Raw genomic sequence first — 23,473 nt, 5'->3', positions numbered from 1 at the left:
ATTTTATGAAACTTGTGTTTGTTCTAATATTTGGCTTCTTTATTAGCTGTGTAAATAGATACACAGGTAGTATAATATAAGATACATAGGTGCCACATAATAAATTATTCTTACGTTACACTAGCGACTTTAAAAAACAATTTTTACAGGATACCAAAATCAAGATGTTACGTCATTAAAGATATAAACAACATTTGCATTAAGAAACTAAGATAATTTGTATATTTTATATAACCAATAAAAACAGAAAGGAAACAACAACACTAATGCTAATTGAAGTAATGACGTAATATTGACCTAGTAGTAAGCGGTAAGAAAATTAATAAATGTTTAATTGAATTATGGTATATACGTTTCAGATATATCTTTGCAGATTTTAACATAATCTGGTTTTTGATAACTTAAGGTAAGTGTTACAATATACATTAGTCATTAGTCAATGATGTTACATTTTGTCTGTTATTATAAACAAAAGTGTAAAATGTTTACAATCCGTTTTAATTTGTCAATTTGAATTCTGTAGGATGAATACTAAATTGCAGATATATTCCATATTTATAGCTTATCTATACATATAAATAAAATTGAAGTGTCTGTCTGTGATTTCAAAATAACTGCCACTTTTAAAGTTAATATGGCTAGTTGCGATTTACCAAAACAATCACTTTTTTATTTTTGCCTGTATGTCTGTTTGTCCAGGCTAATCTCGGAAACGGCTAAAAATTACTAATTGAAGTAACTAAATTATTATAAGAAGTATTTCGAGGTATCGTTTAGTCTATATTTCATCAAAATCGGTGACTTCTAACAAAAAATATAAAAACACGTATTTTTGTTGTTATATCTATACAAATATAATTATTTTTCCTGACTGATTCATCAACGCAGAGCTTAAACCACAATTTTGGCAGTTGATACATTTTATGATTTAAACATCCACTAAGAAAGGATTTCTGGAAATTCCATCTCTAAAATGTTAATAAATAAGGGATGAACGATTGTATTGAAACCCGTTTTTTTTTAAGTTAGAAGGCATACAATTTCATATACAAGCTTCTGTTTATAAATAAATAAATATGTATTTAAGTGTTTTTGAAAATGTAGCCCCTAAGAGTGTGTTTCTTGGTTGAATTGATATAAATGTATTTCAAAGTTCTGAGAAATTCCACCAAAACGGGTGGCATTTTTTTAGTTTTAACATATATTTTTTATATTTTTACATATTCGCTTAAAAAATCTTACAATTTTGTATTAGTTTCGGAGTCAGAGGTCCACCATCTATGTTGCTTATGTAAAAACCCTAGATTTAGATAAAATTACCAACTAAAATTGTGTACATGTTTTTGGGAGTAAATAAAATTTATTTTTATAATTTATGTTATAGGTAGCCGGACGGACAAATGGGCCACCTGATGTTAAGTGATCGCCATCGTCCCTAGATATTGGCGATGTAAGAAATATTAATTCCCTTATCGCATCCATTCCTTGCATCACTAATGCGCCAACAATCTTGGGAACAAAGATGTGTCCTTTGTGCCTGTAGTTACACTGGCTTACTCATTAATTTTTCAAGCCAGAACGCAACCATACTAAGTATTGCTGTTTAGCTGTGAAATATTTGATGAGTGGGTGGTACCTTCCCAGACGGCCGTAGCCCGGGTAGGTACCTAGTAGACAGGGCTTGGTAGGACACAGAGTCTACCACCGTTTACAAAGAGGTACTTCGATTATTAAATATAAATAAAGTCTTCAGTAATTTGTACAGTTGTGTTTAACCTGAGTTTGGTATAATAAAAAAATAATTGGTACGCTTGCTCATTTTCAGTATTAACTATATCCAACGGTATGGTAGATGCCAGGGTATTTAAACAACAAAATCGTAGATCGGAATATTTGTATAAAATAAATTTTTCTTCAAGCAATTTAAGTCACTATAAAATATATCAAGTGAAACTTAATTATTAAAAGAATAATCATCAATCTAAAAATAAAAAAAACCCAGGGTGACTTTTTTTTCTAACCAGAGGGACATTTCATGCTTCTTACTTTAAAATTACAGACTTCTTAGTTATGTATAAAGAGACAAATAAACCACAGGATATAATTATCTTGACTAATCTATGTTATCCATTAGGAATTTGTGAATGACGGCGAAATTGTTAAAGGAACTTTGGAAGAAAAGTAAAATTAAAAAAAGAGATTGATAGTGTTGTATTATAAATAAAGGTATTGTTAGGAATTTGATAAAACTTTACAAAGTACTAAAAATTGTCTATGATTTCATCTCCATATTTATCTATATATCAGCGAAAATTAAGCATTTGCTATAATTAATACTGTCTCTATAGTGTCAATAAAAACCAAGAAAATAATCGGACTCAAGTAAAATCATTTAGGTACAACAAATGGGGACGAAGGCGAACGAAATATAGCATACGATTATTCGTCGTTATTGATTTTCTAGGCGTAAACTGCCCTTATTAATGAATATCCACGAAAGAATTCTGGCTTTTTTCATTTAAGTTTGGACTGTATAATCTTACTGTCAAATACACTAAATCATATTTTTTTTATAGAATAGGAAGGTGGACGAGCATATGGGCCTCCTGATGGTAAGTGGTCACCAAACGCCCTTAGACATTGGCATTGCAAGAAATGTCAACCATCACTTATAGCCAATGCGCCACCAACCTTGGGAACTAAGATTTTATGTCCCTTGTGCCTGTAATTACACTGGCTCACTCACCCTTCAAACCGGAACACAACAATATCAAGTATTGCTGTTTTGCGGCAGAATATCTGATGAGTGGGTGGTACCTACCCAGACGAGCTTGCACAAAGCCCTACCACCAGTAAATAAATAAATAAGTGTCAATTACTTTTTACCTGGTATACCTAGTATAGTGTGGAAAACAACACACAGATTGAGCAAAAGTATTAAATCTAAGAAAATTACCGGTTCTAGCTTTATGTTCCCAAAACGATATTTTTGATCAACTTGTTAACGAGTAAGTAATACTTAGCGTAAGGCTTATTTAGCTTGTAAATGGTTTTACATTGCTCTTATTTAATTCTCTCTTTTTTAATTTATCCGGTAATTTTAATAAATAAAAGCGCGATCCTTTATTGGTATTATCCACTGACTTTAAAACCTTATATAAATCGCATTCCATCAAATTAATTTTACTTAAGGAAAATTGTGGGATAATATCTCCTGGATAGGTTATAGATAAGAATTTTTTAGAAAGAAATTTAATCGATGATAACTATGATGAAAAAAGAGATTGTCATCAGTACACGGAACTTTATACCGGAGAAAAATATCTCGTGGTTTAACAAAAGAATAGCCTTTTTTTTATCGCTGAAAAAACGCGTTACCCGTTTCCCCCACGGGAACATCATCATATTTAAAAACGTGTTCGTTACAAAATAGTAGCGAAATTAAAATAAAACAGTTTTCATTTTACAAATCTTTAGTAAAATTTAATCTGATCATTGATATAATTCAATCATCACGGAAAAAATTACCTAATTCACAACAATGCTTTTTTTAATTTAAGAAGTCAAAATTATTAATAGATTAGAAAACAATTAAAAATCTATCATTAAGACGTTCTGAATGAATGTAATCATGAAAAGATCATAGACACGAAAATGTCGTTATTACGAATAATTCATATTAAATCGTAATGATTAAATTCTCTTTGATTTATATTCTTTTCTTGTCATTGTTTTGCTGTGATATGTCGTGACATCCATACATAATGCTTGTTATTTATACAAAATAATGACCCTCCACACATTTATGAGATTAGATGGGTATAATGTAATTTAAAATATGGATCCCCAAAGAAAAACAGCTGCTGGACCAATGGCCCCATCCAGTTTGAAAACAGCTCGGAAAAGTTTTGCAATATGCAATACCTACATAAAAAACTTAAATCCTCAGAAAGAAATTATAACAGTTCACACTAGCACTCCCAACGTTGAACATCGCTCGTTTCATAGTGAACAAAATCAAATTTATCAAGGCGAAGTAAATGTGCTTTCGATAATGTACGGTAAACTAAAGACGAAAAACTACGTTTCTGTTTGACGGTGCTTTAACGTTTTGTTGTTAAAAAAATATAAATTTGTTGTTTTAGTAATACTAACAAAGATATTATGTGTTGTAAATACACTGAAGATGTCAAAGAAGTTGCAGCGGGTTTTATTGATGGAACAATAAGATTGTTCGATTGCAATACTGGAAATTGTACACATAACTTAATAGATGACGAGTGTCGTGTTTATCCTGGTCCTGTAACGGCTATAAAACATAGGCCAATTAGCAAGGCACATCCTATTACGAATATGCTTTTGTCATCTTGTAAGTAAACTTGGACATTCATACAATTATGAATTGCAAAGAAAGTACATTATGAATTTTGTCATAGATGTCAATGGCTGCATAAAATGTTGGAAATATAAATATGAACAATGTTTGTATACGATAAGAGAAAAACGGCAAACTTTAGGCTTGTGTTACCATCCACGTTACACCAAATTTATTACATTCGGAGATGATGCTAAACTTAACATGTATGACGAAGAAGCACAAACACAAGAAAGATCTTTTTATTCCAGGTAGCCCGTCATAACAATAAGGTACTTTATGAAATAGATATATTGATTTAAATAATAATCAATTTTAGTCAACGAAAAAACATTGTGGATGGTCACACCTCAAGAATATTCGCTTGCGTCTTTAACCCTAAATCACATCACGAATTGATCTCCGGTGGTTGGGATGACACTATTATATGTTGGGATGACAGACAGCCCTACGCAACACGTTTTTTTTCTGGTATACATATGTGTGGCGAAGGATTGGACTTTGATAAACCTGGAAAGCAGGTAAATATTATTATTTCAGTAAAATTACCTTTTATCCTCTTTCCTAAGATTGCGAAACGATATTTGAAATCAACTTTTATTTAAAAAAATCAGGCGCAGAATCCGAGCTGTTACTAATTTTTTGACAAAATAATATACAAGTACGATTAATGTATAAAATAAATACGAATGGTTTTACAAATTCAACGTTGCACAACTATACTCTTCATGTTCTTAATCGTGCTATATGCATATTATGATCATACGATCGTGTAATTGAGACGCATCACTCATAGAAAGATCGTTTACTGTGTCATGTGGTACTTACGTATCATGGTAAATCTTTTTTGAACCTAAACCAATTTTCTGTAAATTTCTGCTATTCATGCTAAAGGAACAATTACATTGTAATATGTTTTTGTAGATTTTAACATGTTCTTGGCAAGATAAAGATAGTATTCAAATTTGGGATTATGGATCATGCAAGCTTATAGAAACTATTGTACCTGATATTTACCAGTCAAAATTATATTGTGGCAAGATGGTACCGCAAACCAATTTAATTATTTGTGGCGGTTCTGACCCTAATATTTTGAGAGTCATTGACATCAATATGAAAGTTGTAAGTGGACTTTTCTCATTATATATTATAATGTTTATTCAATGACCAATATACATATTATGATAAGTACCTGTGTACAGTGGCGTAGCTTGGGGGTGTAGAGATGCGATCCACACCGAGCGGCACTTTAGCAGGGGCGGCATTTCACAGATGGCGGGAAAAAAATGTTTATGCAATATTATCAAACAAAATATTCGTTTTTTGTTTACATACATATATGTTATTCATATGCCATTTTCACTTATCAGGTTAGAATTATTCAATATGAGTACTCTTTTTAGAATGACCCAAATTTATTATAATCAATTGCAAAAATAAGACGGCGGCAAATTGGAATCCGCATCGGTCGCTAGTGACCTTTGCCACGCCACTGCGTTTGTAAGCCATTCAAAGATATTAGGATGAAACATAGACAACTGCTTTTTTTTAATTTGTTGACATATTCCTAACAGCAGCTTTGGTCACAGCAGCACCTTATTTTTTTAATGTCCTAAGACGCAGGCCTCTTCTCTTCCTTGACAGAAAGCTTGTAGTTTATTATTATTCCATCATGCTGCTTCATTATGAGTGGTGGTTACACATGTAACATAATTTCATTCGAGGCATATAGGTTTCTTCGCGATGTTATTGATAACAGACAAATTTTATTTAATAAAATATCATTTGACAAACATTTAACAACCATATTAGTTAGGTTAAAACATTAAAAAATATATAAAAATCCATCTTATAACAACAATCAATCGGCATATTTATTTTATATTTACATACTAAGCAAAATATTTGCGAATTGAGGTTTGTCAATTTGTTGTCTTCAATTGATCTTTTATAAAATGACATATTTGCAGAATAAGATGTTTTTTTTGCCAAACTGCCAAAATTACTGTTAGAAACTCAATAATGGAACACCTGATTAAGTATTTGTTAAATTTCAACATATTATACAATTTTTACTATTTTTTACCAATTTTTGATACAGACAGAATGTTCAATACGCAACAACCCAGGAAGCATATATGCATTCGACTTTGGAACAGTACGACGAAAACCGAGTAAAATCCCAGACACTTATAAAAAAATTAGTGAAATACAAAATACGCCACGAATTGTTTTTGTAACTGGAAAAAGACTGCAAACGGTAGATTTTGGTTAATCGAGATGATGTGTGAATAATGTGTTAATATCATTAAATGCCATACAAATAGAACAAAAACAAATAAAATATTTTTAAAGTTGTATATCCGTTGTATCGAATTTATTTCCTTTTTTAACATTCTCTACTCACAAACAGCCGTTTAATACAATTTTACGTGATAGACAAATACACTGTGATCTCAGTTTGTAAATAGTATATAAAACTCTAGAAAGATAAAATATCCAGTTTGGCAAGAATTCATAATAAATAAAACGTAATAACTACTACATAGTATTATACACAGGATTCGAACATCTATTATTCGACCGGTTCAAGTTGAGCCTCGTCAAAGGATGGGTTTTCCCATGTTGTAATTGTTTTTTATTTTGAGCTTTCGACATCACAGTTGACACCACCACATTTGAATAGTCGAGAGGCGCGAGAGCAACAACGGTAGGCGCGATCGGCGGACGCTCACCGCTCGCCAGCGCCGCCGCTCCGACCGCACAGAACGAATTGCGCGTTCGAGACCGTCCGTCTCCTTCCGAAGTCAGTTTGCATTTTTTCGAAACGCATTCATGAGAAACTTTGACCCGCCCTCCTGCTTCGCCACCTGATTCAGATCGCGTTCGACCCGGTTGGTCGTAAAGATCAACCAGTACTTTCACCGACAAATCCTCGACGGGCTGAACGACCTGAGCGGGGGGCGAGGCGGAAGGACGTGCGCGTGATGTAGACCGGCGTGGTTGCTCCAGTTCAGAACGGGCCTCGAATTCCTTCTTAAGATTGCTCACGAGGCCAGCGGGAGGTGGGGCGGTAGCAGGCGCAGCGCGGGGTAAGTCACCGTGGGACGCGGCCGCGAGACGCCGACGGCGCGGGCCCACTCGCAGCCACGTGTCGGCAGGGGCGGAGGCGGACAGGCGACCTCCCCACGTCGAAGCGCCGCGGTCGCGCGCACTCTCCATTCGCGCGGCGGCGTTGCACAGCTCGAGCATGGCACAGGTTTCGTTAAACTTACGCTCGTTGGCTGCGATGTCGGGCGGCGGGCGAGGCCGCTCGGCCTGCTCGCGGATGACGCCGAGGTCGGGCGCGGCGGGGACAGGGTCGTCGCGCGGCCCGGCCGGCGGGCGCACGGCTCGCGTGTCGTACGAGCCCCACGAAGAGTGTCGCGACAAGTCGGGCACCACGGCACTGTCGAACGAGCTCCACGAACTCTGTCTGCTCGGGGGCGGCGCATCGTCGTCGACGCCTTTTCTTTCCTCTGAGTCTATATTACGTTCTAACGAATTGTACACGTCACTTGATTTAATTTTCACGTCCATTATACCACTATCACTCTTAACTATATTATCACTATCGATAGCGTTCCTAATGTCCTCGCTTCGCGACCACGTCGACTCCCCGGGATCCCAAGTGTGAATTTTTTCCACTTCTAACTCGGATTGAGGGTATTTTTGAACTAAATTTCTCTGCGTCAAATCCTGAGGCTTATAACAAATATCCGACGCTATACCAACAGACACTTCCGACGTTCGACTATAAGCAATATCGCATGAATTTCCAAAATTTAATCTCTGATGCTTCTTCGGGAGCTCTCTACGCTCACTGGACGCGGCGCTCTCAATCTCGTTCACGATATGTTTGACGGAGAGAGCTCCCTCTTCCTTGAGGCGTATAATCTGATTGGGAGAGACACTGTAACTGCCACTGGCGCACGGCATGAGCATGTGGCGCGTCTCGGAGGCCAGGTTCTCTAGCGAGACGGAGGTGGGCGGCAGCAGCTCGGACGCCAGCTTGGTGTCAGGCGACCAGGAGCGCGGCCGGCCCGTGTACGAGCCCGTCAGTGCTAGGACCAATGGCGTGGGATCCATTATTTTACTTTCCATTTTAGACGCTGATTTGGGAGCTTTTAGATTAGTCTCCGACTTTGACCTCTGTAGCTTTTCTTTATTTTTCATAGCGTCGAGTATACCTTGATAAGTTTCGAGTTGGTTGAGAAAGTTTGTGTTCGGCTTAATACAGCTTCTTTTCGCTTTTACGTGCTTAAGAGCTTTGTCAAAGTTCCAATTGAACGCTTTCATGGCGTAAGCGATAACGACGGAAGCAGACCTACTGATTCCCATCTTACAATGAACGAGAACCTTTGAGCCCTCATTTCTTGCTTTATTTATGTACTTAAAAGTGTTATCCCAGTGTTTTAGTAGATCAGTCTTTTCGTCGTCATAAACTCTAATATTTAGATAATCAAACATACCTGGAAAAAAATTATCTATTTCTCTTGTCACGTTGAGTATATGCCTGACCCTAGAAACAAAAAATAATAATATTTATTATTATAAATATTTATAAACAAATAGAAAAGTTTATAGATTTATAATTCATACCCGTTTCTTTGCAATTCCTCTAGGTTACTCGCGTTCCATTCGGATCCAAGATAAACATGATCAAATATTTCAGTAGGCGCATCCATTTGGCCTAAAATAGTAAGCATTTCTTGATCAATGAATGACTTAAATTCGGCTAAATCCATGTCAAGTTCGTCTTCGAGGCGGCCGCGAATGGCTTTGCTCGTCACTTCATCGAGGTCTACGCTCATCATAATTTCTTTTAGCGTACACCTGATCACGCGTTCTGTTTCGTCTCTTTCACGTGGCCTGTTAAAATTTTAAAAATATATAATATCTTATGTACTATATACATATAACTATAACTTGCGAAAAATACTTTGTTATTTGTTAAATTTTCTCCAATTAGAATGAGGAGAATTAATAAAGGCGGCACTAAAGAAAGTCCGAGGGGAGGCAAAGATATTTCTTATTGATACCATAATAATGTGGAAAATCATTAAAACTATAAATACCAATGTACCCCTATTTACAAAGTGTATCCCTATGACGAGTGATATTTGTCTGAGTTTATTTATCGTTTGAGTGATAAAGTACTAATAATAAAGATGTTACATTGTGCCGTGATAAAATTCTTGAACAACTAAGAAAAACTCGCTCTAACCATGAGAGTGAAAAGAAACATCTCAATTAGTTGCCATATTAAATAACACCATTTTGAGAATATCATATCCAACATGATGATCTTACGATTAGTATGAAAATTTAGTGCAAGATGAATGCTGTAAATTAAAGCATATACGCAATTTTTGAAAATTTGTATGGAGGATCGTACACCGATTTTACAGTGAATAGATGACATGATTTAATAAGTTCAAGTAGGGTTCAAAGCCCGTCCATTCAATGGCACAATTAACGCTGGAAAAACGCGTTACGCGTTTCCCCCATGGAAACAGTGAGTGGGTATGTGGGGCTCGCCGGTGTCCAAGGCATCGAGTGCGCCCCGAACATCGGAATACCCACTACAAAACCAGCTGTACCCTTTGCGTCCTAACGAGGAGCGCCACGGGATCGCTTTCGCATGCTACCGTGACGAACGACGTTACACCACTTAAGTTAATATTGTTTACACATTTATATAATTATACTAATCATAATATATATTTCGATTTAGCAGAATTTTAGCAGAAAAAAGCAACTATCGATAGTATAATAAGCTGTCGTGTAATTAGGTTTTCCTAAGGTCAATTAACAAAATAACAAATGTTCTAATTTTTCAAATATCAAGACAATAATATAAAACATAAATATAATTCTAATCTATATTTTTAATGTGAAAGAAGGTAATCTATTTCTTTTTCTTTACTCCATTATTATCGAAGAAAACATGTTATTTCTGTCTTATTAAATTGTCTTATAAAATACTATGTTAATAATAATAATATTGTTAATTATCGTTCTTAAAATATGCAGAAAATAGTACAAAAAAATTATTCGCGAGATCATAAATAACAATAATTATTTCGCTTCACCTATTGCACGCAGCTAATGCGTTTAATTAGCGTATTTGCCAACATCCTATTCCATTCGAGGTCAAGAAATGAGGTCTAGGTACAACTTAATGCGCTGAATATTACAATAAACTTTTTTATTAAAAATTTTATTTCTCTTTAGTATTCAGTAACGTCTTTATTTCTGCATGTAATTATTGGCTAATTAATATTTCCCGTAACAAATATCCTATTTACTGAATTGCCATTCTCAACGGAGATGAGCCAACTACACCAGCATTTATTACACGAACATTGCATGTCAATGTTGCGCAAATAAAAATTGTCTCTAATTCCTCACTCAAATAGTAAAACATGATAGTAATTCGAATATCTCGGCGAAAGAACAAGCTCATTACTTGTCCTCCGAGGCAAGAGAGTGTAAAACCGGCAACTTTATAATTTGGATCCCGGGGTAAAAAGCCTTGAGGATAGGACCCTCCCTTTTGTTCCCCATCTTTAAGGCTTCTCACGGTGCGTGATATTACGGACGGATGATAAATAGCCCGCACTGATGCATCGTGAGAAAAGTATCGTCTGTGAAAGCGCAGACAGGTCCGTAGCGGTGCGTTCGATCCACCGCGAATTCAAGGTGCAAGCTCGTGTGCTGCGTTCCGAATGCATCCGTATAAACATGATGAGGATGTCAAAACTAATTATTATTACTGAATATGGGCACCATAAGAGTACAGCTGTAGCGATATGTTCAGTTTTACGTTACATTTTGGAAGGACAAAACAGCTTCAAATTTCAAGATTGACACAGACTAACACGCGCCATTGGAAAAGCACCGCGATGCGGTGCGTGATTATTTGTGGTTGTTGACGGTGAGAAGTCATCTTTATAATTGAGCCAATAGACAAATAAGTACGACAGTCGTATCGCTATTAAATACATACATGCAAGAATCGAGTCCATTGAAAATCAGTAGTTTCCAGAAATTTTAACTGACTTCTTCATCATGATTTAGAAAAATCAACTATTAATTTCCATTCGTATTTCGAAAAATATATCTAGAATCACATAACGAGACAGGGTGGTATGATCCTTGCCGCAACAAATCCGATAAATTACTTGAGCCTGAGCGAATCCGGCGAAGGCGGGCGGCGGGACTCGATGCAGTCCATGGCGTGCCATTCGTTGAGGCAGGAGCGGTCGGAGTCGACGCGGCGCTCGTAGTGCGCGCACCACGCGTGCGACGCGCCGCCTGCGAAGTGGTTGAGCTCGCGGGCGTGCGCGCTGGCGCGGTGCAGCGTCTGCAGCGCCGACCTGCAAGTGCAGTACCCACAAACTTTATCGTCACTCATTGAGCAAAAAACTAGGGGAAACCTATAAAGCTATGAGCGTAGTGTATTGTCGGCGTAAATATTCACCATAAGATTGTATTATTTCGGATATAATGTAAAGTATATAAATCAAATTAAGCTTATTATACACCTAATATACTTCACAAAAAAATTATAATATGAAATACATACCACATGGCTTGCACAGACACGGGTTTGAATATATGTTGTTGATTGCAAACGCATACGCTAAACCCTCTGTGGACAAGTATCTTAATTAGTTATTGGCTTATTGTTCCTGACTGCGTAATGTCATTAGTGAATAAGAGGAATTCTTATAACATTATTTAGAGTGAAGTAGAACTGGAATGGTCTGAATTTTATTTCAAAATTGAAATGTTCAGTAGATACTTTGTATCAAACTGCCTATTCTAAATGTTAGCTACATTACATACAGGAGATATTGCTTATTGTTAACATATTAAACTGTTATGTGCAAACTTTTACTCTTGCAATAAAGGTAAGTATTAAAACATTTTCCTAAAAGTTACAAAACATTTTAAATCTTCTCCTTATACGTAGATGAATTCTACGTCAACGCTGATTTAACATTTTATTCAAGGGCATTGCAATCACTTTTACGATTCTCGTCGATTTACGATAATATGGTTATTTATACATACCTAACAATACTAAATAAACGCCCTGATTTTAGGCTTATCACATTAAGTCATTAGCAAAAAGGCATGCAACCTAAATATTTTCCAAGATAATTCTGTAACCCTTAAACTAAAAACTCATAATCGGAATAGGGCATTACTAAGAATTTTCTTACCCATCTCCGTCCAGTTTAATGGAAGTGTCTGCAAGGACTCGCAGAACAAGTCCAACCGTTGTTCGCTCATTGCAGTCTATCCCCAGTAAAGCGGCTTCGTCACCGCGGCATACTACTACCAAGTATCGCGTACGACCCGGGTGACCGCTCTCTAGTTTCACCGCCTATTTTAATAAATATGATAATAGTTTGAAATAAATGTAAATAATATATCACCCCCATAAAATAACTTCGGCTGACATGTCTAAATTTTATTAACCTATTAACTAAATAAAATTAGCAATAATAAATTATATACATAGATGCGTTCATGATCGTATTGTTGAAGTTCAAATTACCATTTTGAGCGTCTCCTCCGGGCGCACCAAATAAAACATGGACTGTAGGTGGTGATGAATGTCCGGCTGGGGATGAGCTCGCGCAGGTGACCGCCGCTGGTCGGCGCACCCGTGCTCCGCGCCACCCAACACCAACGCGGCACCTTTATTTGCGAAGTAGCATTCATTGAGACTACAACAAAAGATATTCCTAATTAACAAGTAGGCTACAAAGGACTAGGGCCTTTCGAATTAGTATTGTGTGCATGTGTAATGTCATGAAAACGATTTTAGTACATTTGTACTAATTATAATATATAAAAAGTGGACTCAAATTTTCAAATAGGCTAGTCATATTTCTAAACATCACTTTTTCATTTTGTATTTGAAAATGGGTTTTATGGGTGATAAAACAATTATTGAGTACGTAATTACTAAGTACATATTTTCACTACGAATTCACATCAAAAGCTAATTTTACTGTACCACGGTAGGTACCACCCACTCATCATATATTCTACCGCAAAACAGCGGTACTTGTTATTGTTGTGTTCCGGTTTGAAGGGTGAGTGAGCCAGTGTACACAGGCACAAGGGACATAAAATCTTAGTTCCCAAGGTTGGTGGCGCATTGGCTATGTAAGCGATGGTTGACATTTCTTACAATGCCAATGTCTAAAGGCGTAATTATCCTTTTGTATATTTGCACACGTACCCACAATATCACAGCCGCGTCTAAATGGATGTACATTCGACGGACAAGTGTCAACAATAGCACAATGGCGACTGACACATCGGGATAGGGCTGTTTATTTTAGGTTTTAAACAGTATTGAAAGTAAGGATTTTTCAATGTCAAAAAGTATTATAAAATATTATGCTACAGTATCATGCTTGTCACGCTATTATCGCAAATGAGAATACCTAGATAAAAATGTTACCAATGGCGCCAATGAAAACCTGAGGATGGATAAAATCGCACGTTCATAAAATTATATTTAGCCGTAGATAACGACAATATCACTTTTGTTTAAATTAAAAAAAATTAAAATATATTAATTATAGAAATAATATATAATAATATATAACATAGAAAAAAGAAATCTATACATGTAGTAAAAAAATAAAGTCTTTGTTCATATATGTATAAACAGATCTCTATCTTGCAATTCTATGGCTAGCTCCGATTCAAAATATATTTCGAATTTTAAATACCTATATAAATATCAATATCATATTTATATTAAATATGTGTACCACAATAACTATCACACGCAGTTTAGAGAAACACGATTTTCCACCATTTTCCTCACGATGTTTTTCCTTCACCGTATAACAGAGATGAACTATAATAATAAATTAAGCAAATGAAAATCCAGTGGTGCTTGCCCGCGATCATCGGTCAAGATTCACGCGTTACCACTGGGTCATCTCGGCTCTCAAATAAAGCTTAGATTTTATAATTTGTATAGATCAACCACAATTATAGTGTAAATTTAAAAACTTTGAATATTAAACACAAAAAGCGACGAATGCCCTTAATTTCCTCTTTGAATCAATCAGTGCACTATAGACTAAGATTTGGATTAATATGCACAGACAAGTGACAAGTACGATTGCGGTGGATGATTTTTTTTTCAATACGTATTATTTTACTTTCATTTCATTACATCGACGAACAATGAACTTCGGTGTTGTTCGTCTTGCCGAATTGAAAAGGTTCTATTTTTTTAAGTCGACTAATTAACAACAACAGACTATTATAACTACTTACTGCTGGCATTTTAACAACTTTGTTGTAACTTTTTTGTATTTATCACAATAAAGTCTTGACAAGTAATTTATTGAAATTACATACTTATTTACTTGCAAGACTTGACTTGAAATTACTAATTTACGTGATACTAATAATAAATAAAAGATCATAATATTAATTTTTGGTCCGGAGGACTATGATCGCTTTCATCTTTCTTATCTATATTTCATTTCATTAATTACTTAATACATTTTGTCTCTCCTAGGTGAATAAAAAAATCAACGCTGAAAATTATAAATCGCCTAAAGCAATTTTTTATCAAAAACGTATTAATTACATATAAAATGTGTTTTATGTACATCAAATACGAGACAATCACGGGTTTCATTTTCAAATGGCGACATTTGCATTGTCATTAAAAAATTAATCATATGGTTTGGTTTAAGAGTTTAATTTGGACCTAAGCATAACCTGTATGGCAAAAATCAAATCCTTATGATTAAAAGAGACTTTAAAAAACAAAAGCAAACTTAAAAATTTCAATAAAAAAGTATTCGCATGCCGCAGAGATCATTCAAGTGGTCGGTCTCATCAATTGTCACATTACAATTAAGTCTACTTATTTTTACTAGTTGCAACAAGTTGTCCTTCGAATGAGTCGCGCGAGGTATAAGTTATTGGACTGTAATATTTTTTTTTAAATAATGCTACCGCGAAATGTATGAATGACGCCATTTTTAGTAAAGTTGCGGCAATATGTCTTGGCGCGGCGTTTACCTTCCTTTCACCGGTGTGCAGCGCAGGCATATGACGGAGTTCGCTCGGTACCGGCTGCGAGGAGACGCGCTGGCTGGCCCTTGAGTCGTTGGGTTTGTCTCATTACGTACAACATACCGATTATTACAATTTATAGCGTATATCGTGAGAATTACCTAAATAATACAATAATAAAGAAACATATAATTTTTGAATTTTTAAACTTTTCTGTAAGCAACTTATAATTTGAAACATTTAATACGTCTCAGGAAAGGAATGAAGATTAAACGAATCAAAATACTAAAAGGAATGTACTTGTAATGAATAACAATTACCATGACTATTTGAAGGCCAAATCATGCAACACATAGTAAATTTAGTTAAGATATTTTTGCTTATAAATTAGAAAGAACCCTTTTTGCATTTTGACAGGTATTCCAAATTATTTTGAAATGCCGGTAAACAATAAATAATTTTATGTGCTTATCGAGTAGCAGCAAATTTACGTTGTCACTTCCATTACCGAAGCAAGGGCGGTTGATCTCAAGGTTCGTTAAAAATAGAGCGGCGGCGCGTTGCCAAAGCTGCGTTGCCCGCTTATAGTTGCGCGTATATTAAATCGCCGCATCTGCAGCCCGTTTCTTCATAACGCTTTACCCAATTTAGGGCAGCGCGCGTCTCAGCCATGTGGCGTGACGTAGAAGAGCGTCAAAACAATACAACTAGCTACTTGAGTAAACGTAGGTATCAGAAATGTACTATAAATAATTGTTTCTGAATATATAAACTACTAAATGCCTAAAATATTAATTATTTAAAACTTTATAAGCACATTGTATGTAAAACTCCTAATATTTCATATCAAACTTGTTTCATAAATATCCAATTACTCGTAGTAGTTCAATTCTAAATCTAAGGTTATTTCATTTAATTTATTACTAAGCAATGGAAAGACAATAATTTATTACTTGTGGAGTACCTAATCTTGGCTAGATTTCTAGTCCTGAAATCAAGATATTCGATATATTGATCGAAATTAGAAAGCTCTTGATAAATTTCAAACCATTTAAAACGCTTTTGAAATCTAAAAACTTGTTCCTGATAAATAAAGTACTCGACCCATTTATAACTATTATTTTTACTAGAAGGCTATCGCTAAACAATTTTGATAACTTATTCGTAATGGTTTATTTACTTAATTTATAGTTAGTGTGTATCTACTTAAGGGTATAAATCTTTTGATATAGTACTTTACAAATGCATAAATTCTCTGAATATATTATTTTAGCAACTAATCTATTATAAAGATAGAAATCAATTCGAAATTTCATGTTAGGTTCCCCTCGCCGACATTTTTTAACAATAGAATTAAAAATATGATAAGTAAAGAAAATTTTGCTTCAATATGATCTCTAGTTTCTTTTGAACGAGATATACAAGATCAATCAAATCAATCCTACACATTCTATACTTCATAAACCAATTGAATAAACATTTTTATTTCTTGTGTTTATTTGTTGATTGATAATATTTGTGTAATATAAAAGCTATATTATTTAAAAGATAAAATCAATTGCAGTGTGTACAGAAGTTCTTGATTGAAATTTCTGACAGTCGCGACAATTTAAACAGTTCTCACTCAATAGTCACGTGTGTTATCACTTTATGATCACGTGCATGCAATAAGCATAAAGGTGATATCCTTTTAAAAATTATATTTAGAAATAACCAACATTTTTAAAAAGATCTAATAATTTATCAAGTGCGTAAGGCATTTGCCTATTTAACTTAATTAAGGTAGTTAAGATAAGAAACAAAACATAAGGGACGTCTTTCTCGGAAGCGCATTATCGTTAAGTAGGAATCTCGTATATTAGTCACACATTAACAGTTAATCGCAGTTTGTTTACATGTGAAAACATTGTACCTCATATGAAATTTTGTTAAATTCAAAGGAAAAATATAACTTTAATATTTTTAATAAGTACCTCACGCCAAATCTCTATTTCTAAAACTAAACGTTCTTTTTGCAGTAATATAAATAAGTAAAATTAACGATTTAAGGAAATTGTTGTTAAGAAAAATATAATTCAAAAGTTACCCATAAACTCAGACATAGAGACAGAGACTAAAAATTATCAATATTCTTGTTTGGATTTGTTTTTCTAATGTTATAAATTAAATAGATAAATAAACTCGCATGATTCATTTTAAAATAAAAAGATTATGAATATTCTATTTATAACAAATAACGTTATATTCTGATAAATATTAATGCTGTGTAACTAATAAATTGAACTAATAAATTTAGTTATTAATTTAGTTAGCAAGAGGGTTTTGTGTTGACCAATTCTTTTAATTTTCACCAGTAAAATTAAATTTTTATATTACCTATACGCAACCATGTCACAGACAATGAAAACTAAACAGCACAATGTCAAGTCACTGAATATGGCACTGCACAAAAACTATAGGTCTGTGATCGCAATTTTCCAAACGGATGCGGTTTGTGAAACGGCACACGGACCGCTGAGTGCACCTCGGTGCATCATCCGGCGCGTCCCGAGTTACAATACAGCACGCACTAGGCACAGGCAGTTCGCCGTAGCCCGCAGAGCGAACCCGTCGGGTAACGTCACAGCTTCCCTCTGAACCGAGCGCGAACTACCGCGTAAATATAGAAACTCGACACAGAACAGGAACACGAGGCGTTCAAGAACACGCTTTGCCTTTGCTCTACACGCGAACTCTATTATTACGTTTAAAATAAGTGATACACGATATTAATATATATGAGAAAAAGCAACTAAAGTGGTTATTTAAAATGATTTGGAACCATGAGCAAAATTTTGACTGTTTTTTTTCAACTTCTTATATTTTAAGTATTAAAGTTAACTTTCATTAAATATAACAAATGCTTGCCTAACTAAAGTGGTTTATCGACGTAGGCATAGTCATTGTAAATAAAATTCAACGAATCTTTTGACACCTTTGAATGAATTTAAAAAATCGATTAGTTAAGAATGTCTTTATTATTTCAATTCTCTTTTGTTGGAATTGGTTTTGAGAAGATCGTCCTCAAGAAATGCGAAGTGAAAGAAACATTCAAGCGGACATTTATACGTAAATATAAACACATCATACAACATACAGTCTATTAAACCTAGATATGTCGTCTTTTTTGATAAACTTCTATAAATTCTAAACTGCTAACTTAAGTTAAATAAATAAACTAAAGTAAAATAAGTTTTACTTCTTAGCTAAAAAAAGAAGACTGACCTATCAAACACAAAATATTAAGATTTAATCATTTACCATCGTTAGTACCATATTAAAGTACATTCTTGCACTGTTACATACTGGCAGCCTTTATGAAGACATCGACCTGCCTTCTCACCTTCCTTATATCGCTTTTGGTTTCTCTTTTACCTTGACTACTTTTAGCACGTTAAATATTTTGGGGAACTGGCAATTTAAGGTGTAATGTAATTTTACAAATATGAATCCACAGCAGTACAAAGTAGTCGTAAACGTCATGAATCTTTGTTTTAGTTTTCAAAGTTAAATAAAATGAATCGCTACAAAATTACAAATTATGAAGGGGCCAAGAATTTCTTTTAATTTACTAGCCACACATATAAAGAAGATAGCATTTTGTGCTTGTAGAATTATTCGTCGTAATTTGAAATACTCAAGTTTAAATAATATTAATAGCCCCTTTAAAGAGTTGTACTCATAAAAAACTAAAACATAATCATCTTATGTTCACATATTAACGATATGACATTTCTAATCCTCCTTTCAGACGTAATACTAGAATAAATGACGACATATATGAAATCTTTTAAATTGTATTATTATAGTAACATTTCTGCTCACAGAAGATTTGTAGGATATTTAACATCACCAGAGTTTATGTTAATCATCATCAGCATCATGAAGATGTCCTCCTGACCAATTTCGGCCGCGGAACATATTATAGTGTACAAATATATGAGCTCAAGAGTTTCTTTTAATTTAACTCTACTCCGTCACTCTTAAAATCCAATGTGACGGCAAATTCGACACGACCGGGCATAGTTCACGCGCAGGCGCAGGAACAGCTACTTTACCCGCTTTTCGAGGCTCGGGAGCTTCTACCAATTTTAAACTACGGAAACACGCGATAGTTTCTAATAGCCTGAACCCGAGATTTGAAACCAGGACCTCTACTTCTGTGGCATTATAATCTATTCATTATACCAACGAAGCAGTCAAAGATTATATATCGTCCATATCAGACCCGTCTGGTCTATCAAGGTGTCTGTTAATAAGCAATGGTTTAATTCAAATGTTTTTTTTAATAAATAATTTTCTTACGAGTTCTTTGGTAAGTTTAGCGTGCGAGTATTCAAGCTGAGATCATAACGTACAATATTCTATTTAGAGACATTTTATTATAAAACTAACAACCATTGACGGTAGTACACGTCGGGACCTAAACGATCATCTACAGGCAGTTTCAACTAATATATAAACAAGTATAATGCTTCTACATTGAATAAAGAATTGATACGTAATTAAAAATGTATTAGTAGGGCTTTGTGCAAGATGAGCGGTATTTCGCTTATACATACATACATACATACATACATACATACATACATACATACATATATATATATATATATATGTATATGTAATGGTCGCCGATGGTCGAATTTCGACTATAATCATTATTGAAAATTTGAGGACAACATTTTTTTTCTATATTTTCCATTTTTTTATCTATACGGCTAAGGTCGTCATTAGATAACAAAAAAAAGAAATCGGTTGTGGTTGACTAACGGTTTTCTTTTATCTACCTATGTAAAAAATAATTATGCCAGTAATAATAAGTATTAGTAGTAACATTTTATGCCTTTAGGCACCAAGTGGTCACAAATGTTAACTATCGCTTACATCATCAATGTGCCACCAACCTCGGGAACTATGTCCCTCGTGCCTGTAATTACTCGTGCCAGTTATACTTGTCTGGTTAATATCACAGTATTCTGATATCTTCTTCAAAAAATGGAAATAATGGAATTTTTAGGTTTATAAAAGATTCTATATTTTTATCATCTTTAAAGATTTATAATAACTTTGATTGATTGTGTTGTTTGCCAAAAATGTAATTAAAAAAAAAACTATTTATTGGTAGTAGGATGTTTATGTCTTAATATTATAATAAAATTAAATTAAATTTTTATCACACACAGAAAAGTGTTTTACTACATGGTTGATGATTAAAAAAAAACAGGCACTATTATACATAAAAATGAAACACCAGTTATATGTATATAAATCATGTATCATTATGGACAGGAATCTTAATATACTGAGTCAAAGTCAAAGATCTTTATTCAACATAGGAGCGATACACTTGCTTATTGACTGTCAAAAATCTAGCATGGGTTGGGAAATAAACACCTTATTTTATTAAAAACATAAAAGACATGACTAATATTTTTACTTACCTCTTGCTGGCACGATTTCCGACATCCTCTTCACTAACATCAGTTGACTTCTCTTCTTCATCCTGTTGTCAAACATAAATAATCACTTATTTTATTGAAACATTTATTTCTAATTAAAAGTAAAATATATAATTTATAAAATAAGCAATAGCTTTTATACAAAAGCTTTTTTATTTTATAGGTAAAGAAGAAATAAAAGAGAGCAAGTGACTAATATCAAAATTTGTATTACATATATCAAATACACGGATATATAGCATGCAGGTGTCAACAACAACAAGGTGTGTCAGGTGTTACAATTTTTTACAGAATTAATATTGTTATCAGAATCAATATTGGTTTCGTCAATTTTCGTTATCTATATTGGACTCTAAAATAGAATTGTGTATCAAATTACCTCAATAATTGCAACCCGAACAAAGTTTGGAACAGCCTGGGGAAATCATGAGACACTCATTTTTAAAACAAGGTATAATTCAAGGAGTATTAAAATAAAATGCCAGCTGTAGGAAATTTATATTAAGAAGTTTAAAATAAGTCAGAGATATAAAATAATAAAATATATTTTATATATATCTATATATATATATATATATATATAATCTCATGAAAGAAACATTTTCATACAGAAACATTTGCAGTTTACATTAACTATGTAAACTAGGCTTTATAAGTTATATATATTCTTGGGATTGGATCTTCAAGTACATTTTGATTTGCTTATGACAATTTGTATTATTTAAGTTTTCATGTGTTTGATGTGTTAATTAAATAATACACAATTTCAATAAAGTAACAAAGCTACCTCAAAGAACTGCAGATAACTTGTAAAAACATACATTCTAAAAATAAGGTTATAATTATACACCTGAATGAATGAATGAAACAAAGTAAAGTTATTTTGATACTAATTTGCTCTACAAATTCCTATATTAAATTTTTGTAATTGATGTGTATTTCATGCATGTATATAGTTTAGAGCGTCTTTCATATAAATAAATATATTTTTTTAATCAAGAAAAGACAAGACATTGTTCCTATAATAACAAAAATATAAATGTTGTTGTTGCTTCTTAATAATTATACTATAATTATTAATAAAATTATAAACAGTGAAAATGAAATATAACATTTCAGTTAAAAATGTTTTATATTTTTTACTAAAAAAATTGTCGTGTTATTATTTTAATAGTCAATCCCGTCTCCTGTTGCTAGTTCGTGTGCCAAATTATTGACCTAACTTTTACATCCGTTGTTGTTACTCACCGTTTTCTTTGGTGTTTGCACACTCGGGGTACGTCGAATAGTTACAAGTGCCATACCACATTAGTCCTAACCAATCATTATCAGAGTAATACACAATCACAAACATAAAGTGAATTAATATAGACTTATCATAATACTAATCTACAGATGAATCACTAAATTTTGGATAAACGTACGTAAGTCACCGTAAACTTTAATTATTATACTCATGACACCAAAGTATTGTTTAAATTTAAAAATGTTATTTGGATTTTTTAATTCTTTATCTACGAACACGGAACAACGAAAATACTCACTTGCATTTGCAATGCAATGCAATGGGATAGACACATTTTTTTTATAAAATACAGATAAACATAAATAAAACCCTAAGGATCAGTACAGATTAAATCCCAACTGTGCAGCATACTTACAAAACGAATAAAAAAAAAACAAAAAACTTTTACAGACAAACAGATTCATTAGTAATCATTAAACATTTTTAAATATTGTTATTTTAAACAAAAAGCGTTTGGAAGAAGGAGCCGTGTAATCATGAAAACGCACTCCGACCATTATGTATGTGTCATTTTCATTTGTAAAAATAAGATTTTTATATTAGTTATGTACTATTTATGTAGTTATTCGAGTTGTTTGTTGGTGTAGGCCTACCATATCAAATTCTATGTAAAGGATATTTCTATTCGTTGTATTGATTGAACAATTGATTGTTATATTGTATTGCTCGGTGACGATATATATTTTTCTGACCGTCTTGATGATCTAGTAGCTTGCCTGAAGAATTGCAGATCTCATGGTCCTGCGTTTAAACCTTTGGTTGGGCATTAAGCAGTTATTAAAGTTTTCTGACGAGAAATTCTCAATAACAGCCCGAAGCCTAAAAATTGCAATGCTTACACTCTCATCTAAGACGTGTATGTATTTTTTATATAATCACGTAAAGTATATATAAACTCATAACATTTAGATTCCAACTCTGTAAAGTCAATATATTCTTCCTAGACGAGGTATTCGATTCTCTATTAAAATACCCATGCCACTTTTACATCTACAAAATAAAGAATTAAAAGATTATGTTATCGATAATTATTGAATAAGGTACAATAGTCTTTATAAACGTGGAGTTAATATTTCGTGTATTTTGAACACTAAAATATAGTAACTATGACCCTTTTGACACGGGAGGAACTGAATGGAGCATAAGTTGAAAATATGTGTGAAATACGTGATCAAC

At 33.7% G+C, this 23,473-nt stretch overlaps 2 protein-coding genes across 5 annotated transcripts; one reads left to right on the top strand and one right to left on the bottom strand.

The window, feature by feature from the left end:
- Positions 1–277: 277 nt before the first annotated feature.
- On the top strand, positions 278–6,735 carry LOC126770359 (uncharacterized WD repeat-containing protein alr3466-like). Of its 4 annotated transcripts, XR_007669456.1 has the most exons (7): positions 3,675–4,056; positions 4,146–4,369; positions 4,437–4,626; positions 4,695–4,896; positions 5,300–5,497; positions 5,578–5,745; positions 6,477–6,595. XR_007669456.1 is itself a non-coding variant. In XM_050489749.1 (6 exons), exons 2-6 carry the CDS (start codon positions 4,165–4,167, stop codon positions 6,648–6,650), a joined length of 969 nt encoding a protein of 322 aa, XP_050345706.1. In that variant the 5' UTR covers positions 278–310; positions 4,146–4,164; the 3' UTR covers positions 6,651–6,735. The 4 variants fall into 4 exon arrangements, 3 of the variants coding, with proteins under 3 accessions (XP_050345706.1, XP_050345703.1, XP_050345705.1); XM_050489749.1 differs by lacking the exons at positions 3,675–4,056; positions 5,578–5,745 and adding an exon at positions 278–310 and having other exon boundaries at positions 6,477–6,735; XM_050489746.1 differs by lacking the exon at positions 5,578–5,745 and having other exon boundaries at positions 3,679–4,056; positions 6,477–6,735.
- LOC126770345 (protein phosphatase Slingshot homolog 1) lies at positions 6,720–22,555 on the bottom strand. Its single transcript, XM_050489717.1, is given in 9 exon segments — positions 6,720–7,014; positions 7,016–8,936; positions 9,017–9,286; positions 11,602–11,796; positions 12,006–12,071; positions 12,649–12,812; positions 12,987–13,158; positions 20,974–21,035; positions 22,240–22,555. Coding segments are annotated over 9 exon segments (2,940 nt in total). The 5' UTR covers positions 22,294–22,555; the 3' UTR covers positions 6,720–6,978.
- Positions 22,556–23,473: the final 918 nt, after the last annotated feature.

The sequence above is a fragment of the Nymphalis io genome, chromosome 8, assembly GCF_905147045.1.
Source record: "Nymphalis io chromosome 8, ilAglIoxx1.1, whole genome shotgun sequence".
Lineage (NCBI taxonomy): Eukaryota > Metazoa > Arthropoda > Insecta > Lepidoptera > Nymphalidae > Nymphalis > Nymphalis io.
The sequence above is the reverse complement of the archived record's forward strand: the minus strand, read 5'-3'. Positions and strand labels throughout refer to the sequence as shown.